This window comes from Kogia breviceps, chromosome 3, assembly GCF_026419965.1.
Source record: "Kogia breviceps isolate mKogBre1 chromosome 3, mKogBre1 haplotype 1, whole genome shotgun sequence".
Lineage (NCBI taxonomy): Eukaryota > Metazoa > Chordata > Mammalia > Artiodactyla > Physeteridae > Kogia > Kogia breviceps.
Window position 1 is genome coordinate 11,425,952 of NC_081312.1, and position 13,803 is coordinate 11,439,754.

Here is a 13,803-nt window from a genome sequence, read left to right on the forward strand (position 1 = left end):
GGCTGTAATACGGCATCGGGGATAGGACCCTTGGCATCCAATCAACATGGATAGTCCCACTCCCAGGAGAACGGAAGGAACTGACCCCAGGGGGCAGATGAAGGTCACATTCACAATGAGGGGGCTTCAAAGGTTGGATGGACTCTTCATGGGTGGGGTTAGATACAGCTGGGTAAAATACAGGAGGCCTAGTTAAATTTGAATCTCAACAACAAATACTTTTTTAAAGTATAAGTGTACCTCACAGCCCATTTGGGACATACTTATAGCAAAAACTTTATCCGAGATTCCAATGTAACTGACCTCCAATATTTTTATTTGCTTGATCCGGCAACATTTGGGGGCTGCATGTAAATACGGTAAACAACTGGGGTCTGACTGGTGTCTTAAAAGGGAGTCAGCACCTGTCAAAGAAGGACTTCCTGCAGGTAACTCAAGAGACTTAGTACCTGATGTCATTTACATATGAAAACTCAGCCCCTCTGCACTAAAAACAGCTGAAAAACTGGGAAGGCTGCTTCTGAGTAGGTATCACCATTTTAAAAGCTGCCCAGAAAGTTTGAAGTCAGTTTCAGCCTTTGGGAAATACTTTTGACTTTTTGATACTGAAGGAGTTTGAACCCATTATTCCCCTCATTTCCAAGGACAAAAATCATAAGAAAGCTTTAGGGATAAAGACATTCATCCAGAACTATCTATAATAATTGCTAACACGTTCATGGTAGTGCTGTACGTAAGAGAATTGCTGAATCCTCACAATAAGATTGAAAACCAGAGAATAACTCAGGTCCAATATCAGGGGATTAGTTACCTGAGTTGATGGTCTAATCACCAGACAACTAGGCAGTCATTAAAACCAATGATTCTTAAGGCTGTGACAACATAGAGGATGCTTAAAGTCTGACTGACGATGAGAGAGGCAAAAGCAGGACACGAAATTAAAATAAAAATTTGTTACCTGTTGAGAGGAAAGATGCTGGAAGGAAATAAATGCTAATTCTGCTTGTTAGGTAATTTTTTCTTCCATAGTTTCTTTTTTCCAAATGTCCTTTAATAAATGTATATACATTTAATCGTTAAAACAAAACAAAACAAAGCTGAAAAGTCTTCCAGGATCCTCCCCGTCTTCCCAGGTAGCCAGGCAGATTCCAGCATCTACCCAAAGTTATCTCCCAGAGGCCTACACTGTGATTCTCTCATCTTCCCTCCCTACCTTCTGATGAATTAAAAACATTTAAGAAATGCCTCTCAGGTGCCAGGCACAGCCCTGTAACAGAGCAGTTGGAATACAGAGCTGAGAAACACACAAAGCCTGCCCTTGAGGGTCTTACAGCCACACTTTTATGTAGTACCTGCTAATTCACCATTCTAGACTCACCTCCTCCAGGATGCCTGCCAGGATATCCTCTTCTCATGGTCTCATACAGCTCTGTACATACTCGCCTGATTTTCCCACTAGATCATGAGCTTCTTGAGGTCAAAGTCTGTGTTACTTTCTTCTGACTCCCCAGAGCATGTAATTGGCTTCAAGAGATATTTGCTAAATGAATGTTTCATATATCCTACAAACTCATGGAAATAACTTGGCGGGTACTTCCTCCTCTTTAGTTTGTCATTTTGATTTTCTTGGTCAGCTGCTTGCCTCTTCCAGGCCTGGTCTAGCCTCTTCCAGGCCTGGTCTAGCCTCCAGTTGCTACATATCCATGTATAAGAAAGGTTAAGATTTCCTTTTGTTGTAAATGTTCTTATGGTCTCACACATCTAACACTGAATACGTTTGTATTCATGGGCTTGAATTCATACTCCAGAAATCTCAGACAATTAGTTTGTTATATGACCCTATAAAAGCTACTTTATACATGCTCGAATTTAGTAGTTTTAGGATAAAAACAGCGCTCATTTAAGTATAAAAAAAGAAAAGTAGAGAATTTATAAACGGGGTAACCATTCAGAGCAGGGGTCAGCAAAGCTCTTCTGGAAAAGGCCAGATGTAAACATTTTCAGCTTTGCTGGCCGTATGGTCTCTGTCACAATCATTCAACTCTGTGGCTACAGGAAAGCAGCCATGGACAAGATAGAAAAGAATGGGCGTGGCTGCGCGCCAATAAGCCTTGATTTGTACACGCTGAAATCTGAATTTTGTGTCATTTTCACATGACATGAATTCTTCTTCTTTGGACTTTTTTCCCCAACCATTTAAAAATGGAAGAACCATTCTCAGCTCATGGGCTGTACAAAAGCCAGTGGTGGGTTTACAGCATGAGGCCAAGTTCAGCTCCAGCCTCACCAGTCACACCGACCTTGGGGCAATGCCTGAATCTCTCTGCCCCTCAGCTTCCTCGGGTGTAAAATGGGAGGAAATAAGCGTGAACCCAGCGTAGGGCTGTTACGAGGACTGACAGTGATCCTGCATACACACTGTAGGAGCCTCATAAATGTACGCATAGTAGCTATTATTCTTTTAAACTGTAAAGAATATTGGGTACCTGATTATAAATGATGATGATAATTTTTTTTTTTTTTTTTTTTTTGGTGGTACGCGGGCCTCTCACTACTGTGGCCTCTCCCGTTGCAGAGCACAGGCTCCGGATGCGCAGGCTCAGTGGCCATGGCTCACGGGCCTATCCGCTCCACGGCATGTGGGATCTTCCCGGACCGGGGCACGAACCCGTGTCCCCTGCATCGGCAGGCGGACTCGCAACCGCTGTGCCACCAGGGAAGTCCCGATGATGATAATTTTGTGATTCATTTCCTTCTGTATCTTGGTGTAGCGCTCAATCCCCCCATGCATCCAAATACCTTGGGGAAGACTCTTTTCTCTCTCTCTCTCAGACTCTAATTTCTGGCATTTCTTTATGTTGGTCTTAGAGGCACAGGGTTTTAAAATTATCTCTTCGTTTCACTCTACATTATCATCATGGTCCATACTAGGTGCCACTCATTTATTTTTGAGGCTCACTCTCTCTCCGTGTTCCCTTCCCCTCATCAAGAATTCTGATCCATTGGTCTGGGGTAGGGCGCAGACAGAGGTATTTATTGTGAAAATCTCTTCAGCGATTCTAAGTACAGCCGTGTGTGTTTCATTACAGTTTCTAGTGTCTTACTGCTCAGAGTGGCACGGGGACCAGCAGCCAGCATCGCCGGCTGGAAATGCAAGGTCTCAGGCCCTGCCCCAGGCCCAGTGAATCAGAGCACGCACTTGAACAAGACCCAGGTGATCGTGCGCTCACTGGAGTTGAAGAAGCACACGGCTCTTGGCTCGTGTGTGTAGGCTTCCCTTTCTGCAATCGACGTGTGCTTGGAAGTGGTGTTTGAGACTCGCTGCTGTAGACGGACTCATGTTCTAGACCCAAGGTTGGCCTGGGAAAGCGTCAACTGCTGAGGCACATGGGTTGTGAGCTTGTTTATACTTTTCCTTTTAAATCTTGGGTTCTCGTAAAGTGAGGTCCCTCTGCAGGCCTCTGGCGGAGCGCGGAGGGCAGGACTGTGCCAGGAAAAGCAATTTAGGACCCGAGAGGCCACCAGGGGCCTCTTTCCCCATGACCCCAGAGGGTGGATGTCACTGGGGCTCATGGGGCTGCCAGGGGTGGGCTGCGGGTGGCATTGCTTAATATAGTTAGTCAATAGCTGTGTTTTCTAAGTGCCACAGAGGACTAAAGGAATGTCGCTAAATGTTTGGCGTGGAGGTTACTGATGGCTTTGAGAGGGACGTTTCCCAGGCCTTGGAAGGAGAACAGATGTCATAGAAGGGGGACATCATGGAGACAAATCCCCATGCACAGGCCTGGGCCCTGCTTTTTTACCACTTTGGCTCTGGGCATGAATATCATGGTGTGAGCAGAGAGCTGGCATCGCCCAAGGAGACTTTGGCCTCACAGTCCTTGGAACCTGGCCTTGCTCAGGTCACAGGCAGAGCTGGATGCTGCTGGCTTTCTCCCTCTGCCTCGGTTTATTGGCCTGTACAAAGGGCACGTTGCTGCAGCCAGCCGCATTGCAAAACTCGATTGCACTGCCTTGTTTCTCTGAGTGTTTCCTTCCTCCTTTCCACCGGCGGTCTTGAGAAGAGGGTTCCTGTCCTAGACCTCTCAGCTTCTTCCCACAGCAACAGGGGATGGTGGGGAGAGCCCAGCAGGAGGCGGCAGGTCCCACTCTGTCATCACTGTGTGGCCTGCAGCTGGGCACTTTGCCCGTCAGGGTCCTCATTCAGTATCAAGACAGGGAGAACACACCCTTCTTTACAGGTGGCTGTAGAAGTCTGTAAAGCAATGTACTGAAGAGTTCTTTGAAAACCAGTTTCATGGTCTCAGTAGCTGTGCCTACTCTAAACGAACATCTCTTGAATTGAGTCGTCTCTCTCCCACTAGACCTGCACTGTCAGTTTAAATCTCTCCTATGCCACTTTTTTTCTGGCAATGACACCTGATTTAGAGTCTGATCAGTTCTGCAATCTTCAAGGAAATCAACAATTCTGCCAAAATTATCTATTGGTGTTAAAACTATTAGGAAGTCTATCAGCAAGGGAATGGATAACAAAACTGTGGCATATTCATCTAATGAAATAAGACAATAACAGGGGAAAAACCTTGATACGCACAAAAATACGTGTGCATATCACAGATAATGTTGAGTGAAAGAGTTCGTATTATAAGACGCTACTTGTACGGGGTGCTGAAGCAGGCCAAACTCATCTGTGTGAACAAAGTCACAATAGAGGTTTCCTTTGTGTGTGGGCTGTTATCTGGGAAGGGGCATGCGAGGGGGCCCGTTGGGGAGCTAGCGATGTTCTCAGTCTTGATTTGGGCCGTGGTCACGTGGGTGGAAACATATGTAAGCATCTCAGCACGAGAGGACCTTATGCATTTTCTGGTAAACGTAACACAATCTATAATGTATTTCAGCCAAAAGCGTTTAACTTGAATCTAAATCAAGATTTTAGATCTAACTTCTAGTTTCCAAGAGATGGAGAGATAGATGGACAAGCTAAATGGTACCACGAGGAAGACGCCCAACGATCCCAGAAGGCTGGTCCTTCTGTGGGACAATCAATGCAGTGTCTTTCACGAAGGGAGTTGGTTTAGGTCAGAAGAGCTCAAGAGACATCACAACCAAAGGCAACGCAAGGCCTTGGTCTGGATCCCGGTTTGGACAAACCGGTCATAAAGAAAACTCATAGGGCTTCCCTGGTGGCGCAGTGGTTGAGAATCCGCCTGCCGATGCAGGAGACACAGGTTCGTGCCCTGGTCCGGGAAGATCCCACATGCCGCGGAGCAACTAAGCCCGTGAGCCATGGCCGCTGGGCCTGTGCGTCCGGAGCCTGTGCCCCGCAACGGGAGAGGCCACAACAGTGAGAGGCCCGCATACCGCAAAAAAAAAAAAAAAAAAAAAAAAGAAAAGAAAACTCATAGAGGCAAATAGGGATATTTAAATCTGGATCAAGTTTTAGATGTCATTAAGGAATTGCTTTTCCTGTTTTTGTTTAGTGTTGATTTATGTTTTTGTTTTTCATGTTTTAAAGTATGATAACACTAATTATTGGAAAATGTTATTTTCCAAAGATGCACACTGGCAAAAAATTCGGATTCATTTCCATCTTGGTGAAGACAAGCCAACACACAGGACTGCCTTGGAAGTTTCCCTTTCTGTAAACAAACCTTTCAACAGGAAATGGACATTTACTGGACTTCTGTTATAGGTCAGCACTTTATATATATTTCACATTTCATAATATCCATGTGGTTTTCCTTTTTATAACTATGTTTAGTTGAAAAAGCAATATAAATTTGATGAAAAATATTTTAATCACTTAACAAATATGGGATGAAATATGATTCCTCTCACTTCAGGAACCTCCTTTTCCCAGTTCCTCTCCCTAAAAGCAGCCACTGTTTTTTGTGTATCTTTTCAGAAAACATTTGTGGACATTCTCTGTCCACACAAATATATACATGGATATGTGGTCCCCTACGTTTTTCACTCAGTGGCAGCCTACTATCCACACTGTATTGCACCTGGGTGTTTTGATTTAACATATACGAGACCGTCTTCCATATTTGCTCTTATGAAGGCCACTGATGATCTCCCTGTGTTCAGATCCAAGGCCACCTGTCAGTAGTCCCTTTACGCCACCAGCTGATTGCTCTGTCCCCCAGGCAGGCATCCTGTACGAGGCTTCCGGGGCTAGTACTCTCCTGGGTTTCCTCCTATCTCTTCAGCTCTTTTGCTGTCTCCTCGTCTCCTCCCTGACCTCTGAATATTGTCATGTCCCTGGCCTTGTCCTTGAACTTTTCTCTGTCTACACTCACACCCTCGGTGATCTCATCCAGGCTTTATACCACCCCTGTACTGACAACTCCCGATTTTATATCTCTAGCCTGAGTCATGCCCTTGAACTCCAGATTTCTTATCAAATTGCGTGCTTGACATCTCCATCGGATGTTTGACCGATGTCTCAAACCGAAACTGTCTAAAACAGAACTCCTGACTTAAGCCCCTAACCCTTCACCTCCTGCCGTCTTCCCCATTTCAACTCCATTTTCCCGATCGCTTGGACTCTAAACCTCAGACATCCGTGAGTTTTCTCTTGCTCTCAAACCCTATATCCCACCCACCAACAAATCCCATTGAGTCAACATCCGACCAATTCTCACCATCTTTGCTGCTACCTTGGTCTGAGCCACCATCATTCATTACCTAGATTAGTGCAAGAGAACCCTAACTGTCCCCTCTCTCCTCCATCCTTGCTCCCCCACCCAGTCTCTCCTCCACACAGTAGCAGAGTGATCCTGCTTAGACAAGACGAGGTCCTGCATTCCTCCAAGGAATCCTGTCTTGCTCAGAGTAAAAGGCAGCGTCCTTGCAGTGGCCCAGGAGCCGAGTGCGGTCTCTTTGTGGACTCACCTCCCATTCCTCCTCCTCAGTTGCTCATTCTGCTGTAGCCCGTCTAGCCTCCTGACTGTCCCTTGTCAACACCAAGGCTATCTTAGAGCATTTGCTCTTCCTCTGCCTGAGAGCTCTTTCCCCAGATATCTGCATGACTTTCTTGCTCACCTTTGTCACATTTTGGCTAAATGTCACCTTCCAGTGGGACTTACCCTGACGACTGGATTAAGATGGCGACCCGCCATTTCCCATCTTCCTTGTACGCTTTATTATTTTTTGGTAACATGTATCACTTACTAATATACTAGGTCATTTATGAGACTATAAGCTCCACAAGGACAGGGGGTTGGGGGGAGGTCCATCTGCCTCCTATGTTTGCACTGTTTTCATCACTGCAGTAGCCCTAGTGCCTAGAATAGTTCCTGGCACATAGCAGATCCTTAATAAATATTTAATGATTGAGTGAATGAACAGATATTATCCTATTTGATTGTTTAAATGGCCGTAGGGGTCCACTTATGGATGACGGTGGCTAACACTCATAAGGCGTGTCTGACACAGTCCTTTATGAATTTAGACTCATTCAAACTTCTCGCTAACCTTGTGAGCTACATTTGATAATCACTCCCACATAATAGATGATCAAACTGAGGTTTAGACAGATGTATTAACTGGCCCCTGGTCACACAGATAATAAATGTTCATGCCAGTCTAGCTATCTTGAGCTAGCGCATTTAACTTTGCGTCAGACTGTTGAAGAATGGGTTTACTTAACCAGTCTCCTACAAATGGACACCATCTTATGGTTCTCAGATGAGGCAAGCAAGGCTCAGAGAGGTTAAGAAGCTTGCAGAAGGTCACACAGCTAGAATTCTGGTCTATCATCTGAACCCTACGTCTAAATTCTCAATCACTACCTTGTCTCACCTCCCAAAGCCTCCTCCCCCAGAGGAAGGATTGGGGTTAGGAGGCCTTCCCTACTTCCCAAGTAGGAGGTGCCCTTCCTCCCCAGGGCCCTCTCTCTACTGTTCCTCTCCCCGCTCTGGAATCCTCTCCCAGATGGTCCTAGGCCATGGACACACACTACCCCATTTAATCCCTTAATGGTTCATCTGCCTCCCAAAGGGAATGTAGAGGTCTCCAGACTTCCCTTCTGGAGTTTCCCACCTCAGAGAGGTCAGGGACCGCCTGGAGGGACTTACCTGAGGTTCATTTAATCAGTCACTTTTGATGAGCACTTCTGCGGGTAGGGATCTGTTTAGAGGCAGTTTGGCTTCCTTTAGAATCCAGATAGCGCCCAGCCAGTATTATCTACTGTTTTTTAAAAATTATTAATTAATTAATTAAAAAATTTTTGGCTGCATTGGGTCTTCCTTGCTGGGCGCGGGCTTTTTTAGTTGCGGCGAGCGGGGGCTACTCTTCGTTGCGGTGCGCAGGCTTCTCGCTGTGGTGGCTTCTCTTGTTGTGGAGCACGGGCTCTAGGCGCATGGGCTTCAGTAGTTGTGGCACACGGGCTCAGTAGTTGTGGCCCACGGGCTCAGTAGTTGTGGCCCACGGGCTTAGTTGCTCCGTGGCCTGTGGGATCTTCCTGGAGCAAGGATCGAACCCGTGTCCCCTGCATTGGCAGGTGGATTCTTAACCACTGCGCCACCAGGGAAGCCCCAAGTATTATCTACTGTTGTGTTATGGGAACAATGTTGAGCAGAGAAAAGCATAGTCCCTGCCCTCAAGGAGCTTACAGTCTAGTGGTGAGACAAACATTAGTCAAGTACACCATTCAAAGGGGCAAGTGGGATGATCATCCTCACTGGAGGTGCAGAGAGCTAGACGGCTGAGATGCCAGGAAGGGGTACCTGGGACAAGAGCTGGTGGATGAGTTAATAAGCAAAGAGAAGGAAGAACATTCCAGAAAAAAAAAGGGCTGCCTAGCTAAAGGCTCTAGGGACAGCAAGGACCACAAGAGGCCGGGATGGAGGCAGCAGGGTGAGAGGAAGGTGGTGGGAGATGAGGGTGGCAGGCCTTGACCTTATCAGGGAGTTCTGGTTTTTCCCCAAGTACAGTAGAAAGCCACTTCAGCAGTGTAGCGTTGGGGGAGGGCAATGGTGCAGTCCGATTGGACTGATCAAATCTGACTTGCATTCTGAAGACTGCTCTGGCTGAAGGGTAGAGAACAGACTAGCTGAACTAGTGGGCACACAGAAGTGGGCAAGGGTTGTGGGGAAGGGTTGATGGGCTCTGTGGCACGGAAAGAAAGGAGGAAGTTGTGAATCTGAGAAATATTTGGCCCGAGACTGTGCGCCTTCCTTAGGTCAGCCCATATTCAGAGTCTGGTTGATTGGGCAGGGATGGGGCAGGCACAAAGGCCCTCAGTCAAGGTGGGACAGCTCTGAAGGGGGGTTCTGGCCCTGGAGCTCCCTGGGGGATGACCAACAACTTAAAACAGAAGTAAACATGTGTAGCTTCCCATCCTCAATGGAGAGGAGGTTTGAGGCCATGAACTGCCCAGGGTTCCAGAGAAGTGTGGGTAGGTCCCTGGTCTTATCAATGCACGGGAGGATCCTGATTTGCCCTGGGCAGGGGTCCTGGCCCTCAGAACCTGTCCCTGTCCTCTCATATCCCTCCCATCTCCAGAATGATGGTGAGCCATGGGGGTGAGGGGCCTCTTGACCTTGGGACGCTGGTTCTAACTTTCCCTCTTAACTGCTCTGTGATCTTGGGCAAATCCTTTTCCCTCTCTGGGTCCAGTGCTTCATTGCTAAGACAGGAAGTTGGAGTAATCAGTGACTCAGACTCTGAGAGATTGTTGAAAGCTATGGTCATTACACATATAACTTCTGGCAGCTGCAGGGGTTCCTGGAGTCCTTGGGTGGGGTAAGGAGGGGACTTAATTGGGCCTCAGGTTAAGAATCCTTACATATACACACTACTACATATAAAAATAGATAATCAGCAAGGACCTACTGTATAACACAGGGAACTCTACTCAATATTCTATAATAACCTACGTGGGAAAAGAATCTGAAAAAGAGTGGATATATGTATAGTATAACTGAATCACTTTGCTGTACCCCTGAAACTAAGACAATATTGTAAATCAATTATACTCTAATATAAAATAAAAATTTAGAAAAAGAATCTTTGTATAGAAGCAACTTAAGTGTCCATTCATAGATGAATGGATAAAGATACGGTACACACACACACACACACACACACACACACACACACACACACCACACACGAATATTACTCAGCCATAAAGAAGAATCTTACTGTTTGTGACAACATGGATGAACCTAGAGGTTATTATGTAAGTGAAATAAGTCAGACAGAGAAAGGCAAACACCATACGATTTTACTTATATGTTGAATCTAAGAAAACAAAACAAATGAACAAACATAATAAAATGGAAACAGATTAATAGATACAGAGAACAAAGTTGTGGTTACAGGGAGGGGGCGGGGAATGGGCAAAATAGGTGACGATTTACAGGGACAAACTTCCAGCTCTAAAATAAGTAACAGCACAGGGAATATAGTCAATAATATAGTCAATCATATTGTAATCACTTTGTATGGTGACAGATGGTAACTAGACTTATAGTGATCAATTCGTAATGTATTGAATCATTATGTTGTACACCTGAAGCTAATATAATATTGCAAGTCAATTATACTTAAGTTTAGAAAGAAGAGTCCTTGGGTGAGACAGTAACAAGCCCCATTTCTGATGACCTGTTGAGGACCAGTCGAATACCCTGTCTTAATCCTCCCCAAATATTTCTCAGATTCACCACAATCCTTTAAGGCAAGCGTTACTTTCTCCACCCAGAGCTCAGAGGCAGAACTTAAGTCACTTGTCCAAGCTGGGAGGAAATGAACTAGGACCCCCCCCCCCCAAGTCAGGTCTTTCTAAAGCCAAAGACTGTTCTTCCCATTTCAATGAGAGACATCTCTCCTCTCCTGTCCCCACTCTGCACCATGCCCCCTCATAACACCATGCATTTTAGACCTCATAGCCACTAGTCTTTTGCAGCCTGAAGTGCTCTCATGAGGCAGGGCTTACCTCCTAAGGTAAGAGGGAGGCCCTGAGGCCCAGAGAGGGTAAGTGGACTGCAAGGTCACCCAGCAGGGGTGCAAGGGGAGGGGAGATGGGTGAAGGGTGGAGCTAGCTGAGAGGTGGACACAGAGGACCTGTGTGCTCACTCCCAGAGTCAGGTGTGGACAAGCTTCACCTGGTTGCAACCGGGAAGCCCTGCAGGAAGAAGGATGGGGGAAGCTGTAATTAGGGGAAGAAGGCCGGTGCCTAGGGCTGGGCCTTAAAGAATGAGCTCCAGTTTGGTCAAGGAGAGTCTGTCTCCCCTAACAACTTTGTTTTCCATTTCTCCCTGCCTCTATTCAAGCTATTCCCCCTTCTCAGGCCCGTCAACATCCTCCTTATTTTTCAAGGTCAGCTTAAATGTCTTCCCTGAAAATCTGAGACCCCTTCCACCCACCCCCCCCAGTCATTTTTTCTGCTGGGGCCCGGGGAGAGATGCCCACTTCTCCCAGACTCTTTGAAGGCAGGATGCTCCCCTACAGCCCCACAGGGCTTGGGCAGGCAGGGTGGGGTTAATGAATCAAGAGCGCTGAGGCTGTGGCCGCCCTGCACCCTGAAAGGAAAGTGTCTTCTGGGAGTGTCCCACCCTGATCCTTGATACTTCTAGTCTCCCCCCGCCCCCTCCGTTGGAGGGGGCCCAGAGTGTGATTGGTGGTTAACTTCCTAAGCCTGAGAAGGCCCCTGGGTGTTCATGTCCCCACCCTAGGGGCCCCCATCCTGGGCCTGGGTCTATCTCCTCCGGGGAAGACAGATGATCTCATTTAGTGCCTGCATCCGCCGCGCTCCCCCCCCCCCCGCCTCCTCCTCCCACGCCCTCTGCAGTAGTTGGGACTGAATAGTGCTGGGGGTACAGAGATGCTTCTGATGAATGAAACTCAGCGGCTCGATCACTCCCAAAGGACAAGTAGAAAATGCGCACACCACGACTCCTCTCGCTCCCTTAAAAAGTAAAAGCACTTGGCAAGGGCTGCCCTAAATTCAGTCCCGCGCCCTCAGTCCCCAAGCTCAACAGCCAGAGCCTCGACACAAACACGCACCAAAGGACTAGGCGGGGGAAGGCGCGGCGCCTTTAAGAGGCGGCAGGCGGTGCTGCCCCCTAGCGGCCGACGCGGCCGCGCTTCCTCCGCCCCGGCGGGGTCCAGCGGGCCGCCCGGCCGGGTCAGCACGGCGGCGGCGGCGGCGGCGGCGGGCTGCGGGCTAGGCCGAGGACGGGGACGAGGAGGAAGTGGCGGCGGCGGCGGGTGAGGACGGCTGGGCGGGGGGAGCGGGCGGCCGCGTGCGCCACGCCGGGGTCCGAGCGCGCCGGGAAGGGCACGCGCCCGGGTCGGATCGGCCGAACGCGCCGCCGGAGACTCGGAGTGGGGACCGCGGGCGAGAGCGAGAGGGAGGGCGAGGGGGAGGAACTCGGGGGCGGCGCGCAGCCCGAGCGCGGGGGCGATTCGCTGTGGCCGCCGCTGGAGGGCGTATTGCTCGGTCCCGAGCGCCGGGAGGGCGGTGGGCTGGGCGGCGCCGGCGAGGGAGGGCCTCCCTCCTCTCCTCCCCGGCCCGGCCTGGCGCTCGCGAACTTGCGCGCCGGGAGCCCGGCGGACGGTGGGGGCGTGGGCGGCGGCGGCGCGGGCGGCCCCGACGCGGCGGCAGCCAGTGGAATGCCGCGCTGAGCGCCGCTCCCTCCGCCTGGGCGCCCGCCCCGCCCCGGCCCGCCCCGGCCCGCCCCTCCCGGCAGGACTGCGCGCCCGGAGCTCCGTTCCGCGTCCCCGCCGCCGGGAGGAGGTGCCCGCAAGCTCGCGGCGCGCGCCGGGCCGCCAGACTCGGCCTGTGGGTGATTTCCTCCGGACCCCAGCTCCCCGCCCGAAAAGGAAGATGCAGACCTTTCTGAAAGGGAAGAGAGTTGGCTACTGGCTGAGCGAGAAGAAAATCAAGAAGCTGAATTTCCAGGCCTTCGCCGAGCTGTGCAGGTATGGAGGGACGGGGCTCCGGCGTCCGGGGACCCCCGGCCTGAGCCCAGTTCAGCCTCAGCGGCTGTTTGGGGAGGTTGGAGCGAAACGGAAAGGAGCGGTGCGCGGGGACACTGAGTCCGAGTAGCCAGGTGGCGGTGGTGGCCGCTGGCTGTGTTCGACAGAAGCAGTGGCCAGTATGGGCGGTGTGGCACGGACCAGGGCTCTCAGGTGCACTGGGACCCCGGGTGGGGAGACCCCTGTCTCCCCAGGGTACGGTGGGAGCGCTGCTAAAGGTGGCAGAGGGACCTGGGAAATCGGGGGATCCACGCTGTCTGCCTGAGGCTGGAGGTTACTTTTGGACTGGAGTGTTTTTCTTCCTTCGTCCGCTTCCCTTCATGGAGAAGGGCACCAATGTTTGTATGTTTGCGGACCACCTACTATGTGCCCTGCCGGTGCAGCTCTCTTTGCAAGAAGCTGTCATTGCATGTCACTGGATTAAGCCTCTTTGAAGCGAGTAGCAATACTTGGCATGTATGTGATTTGCTGTCTCATTAGAGCCTCGCACCAGCCTTGGGAATTGGCTGGGTTGGTGATTCAGGGCCACGTGTCTAAGAAGGGGAATCCATCCGCAGAGAGATGGGGTACCTGGCCCGGGGTCCCACAGCTAGGGAGTGGCTGGTGCAGAGGAGGTTCTGGGTAGATGCTTGCGGTGTAGAACGGCTTTCGTCCCTCTGGGCTCCACCCCCCCCTCCCCGCCCCACCTCCCCATGCTGGTCCTCAGTGGGGGAGACTCCGGGTGTTTTAATAGGATCGCATTCTTAGTCCATTACAGATGCATCCAGTCTTGGGTCAGGTATGCCTCACCTTGTTCCACCACGGTGGCTTTGC

The 13,803-nt window shown here is 49.8% G+C and overlaps 1 protein-coding gene across 4 annotated transcripts in view; it reads left to right on the forward strand.

Moving 5' to 3' along the window:
- The first annotated feature begins 12,117 nt into the window (after positions 1-12,117).
- The window catches only part of ITPK1 (inositol-tetrakisphosphate 1-kinase), a 164,152-nt gene continuing 162,466 nt past the window's right edge, over positions 12,118-13,803 (forward strand). Inside the window, exons 1-2 of one of the 4 annotated variants that reach the window (XM_067027863.1) lie at positions 12,119-12,219; positions 12,702-12,933. In XM_067027863.1, coding sequence (XP_066883964.1) covers positions 12,839-12,933 — 95 coding nt within the window. In that variant the 5' untranslated portion in view covers positions 12,119-12,219; positions 12,702-12,838. Of the gene's footprint in view, positions 12,220-12,678; positions 12,934-13,803 lie in introns of those variants that run through there. The other 3 variants (XM_067027864.1, XM_059056889.2, XM_067027862.1) reach the window with 3 other exon arrangements.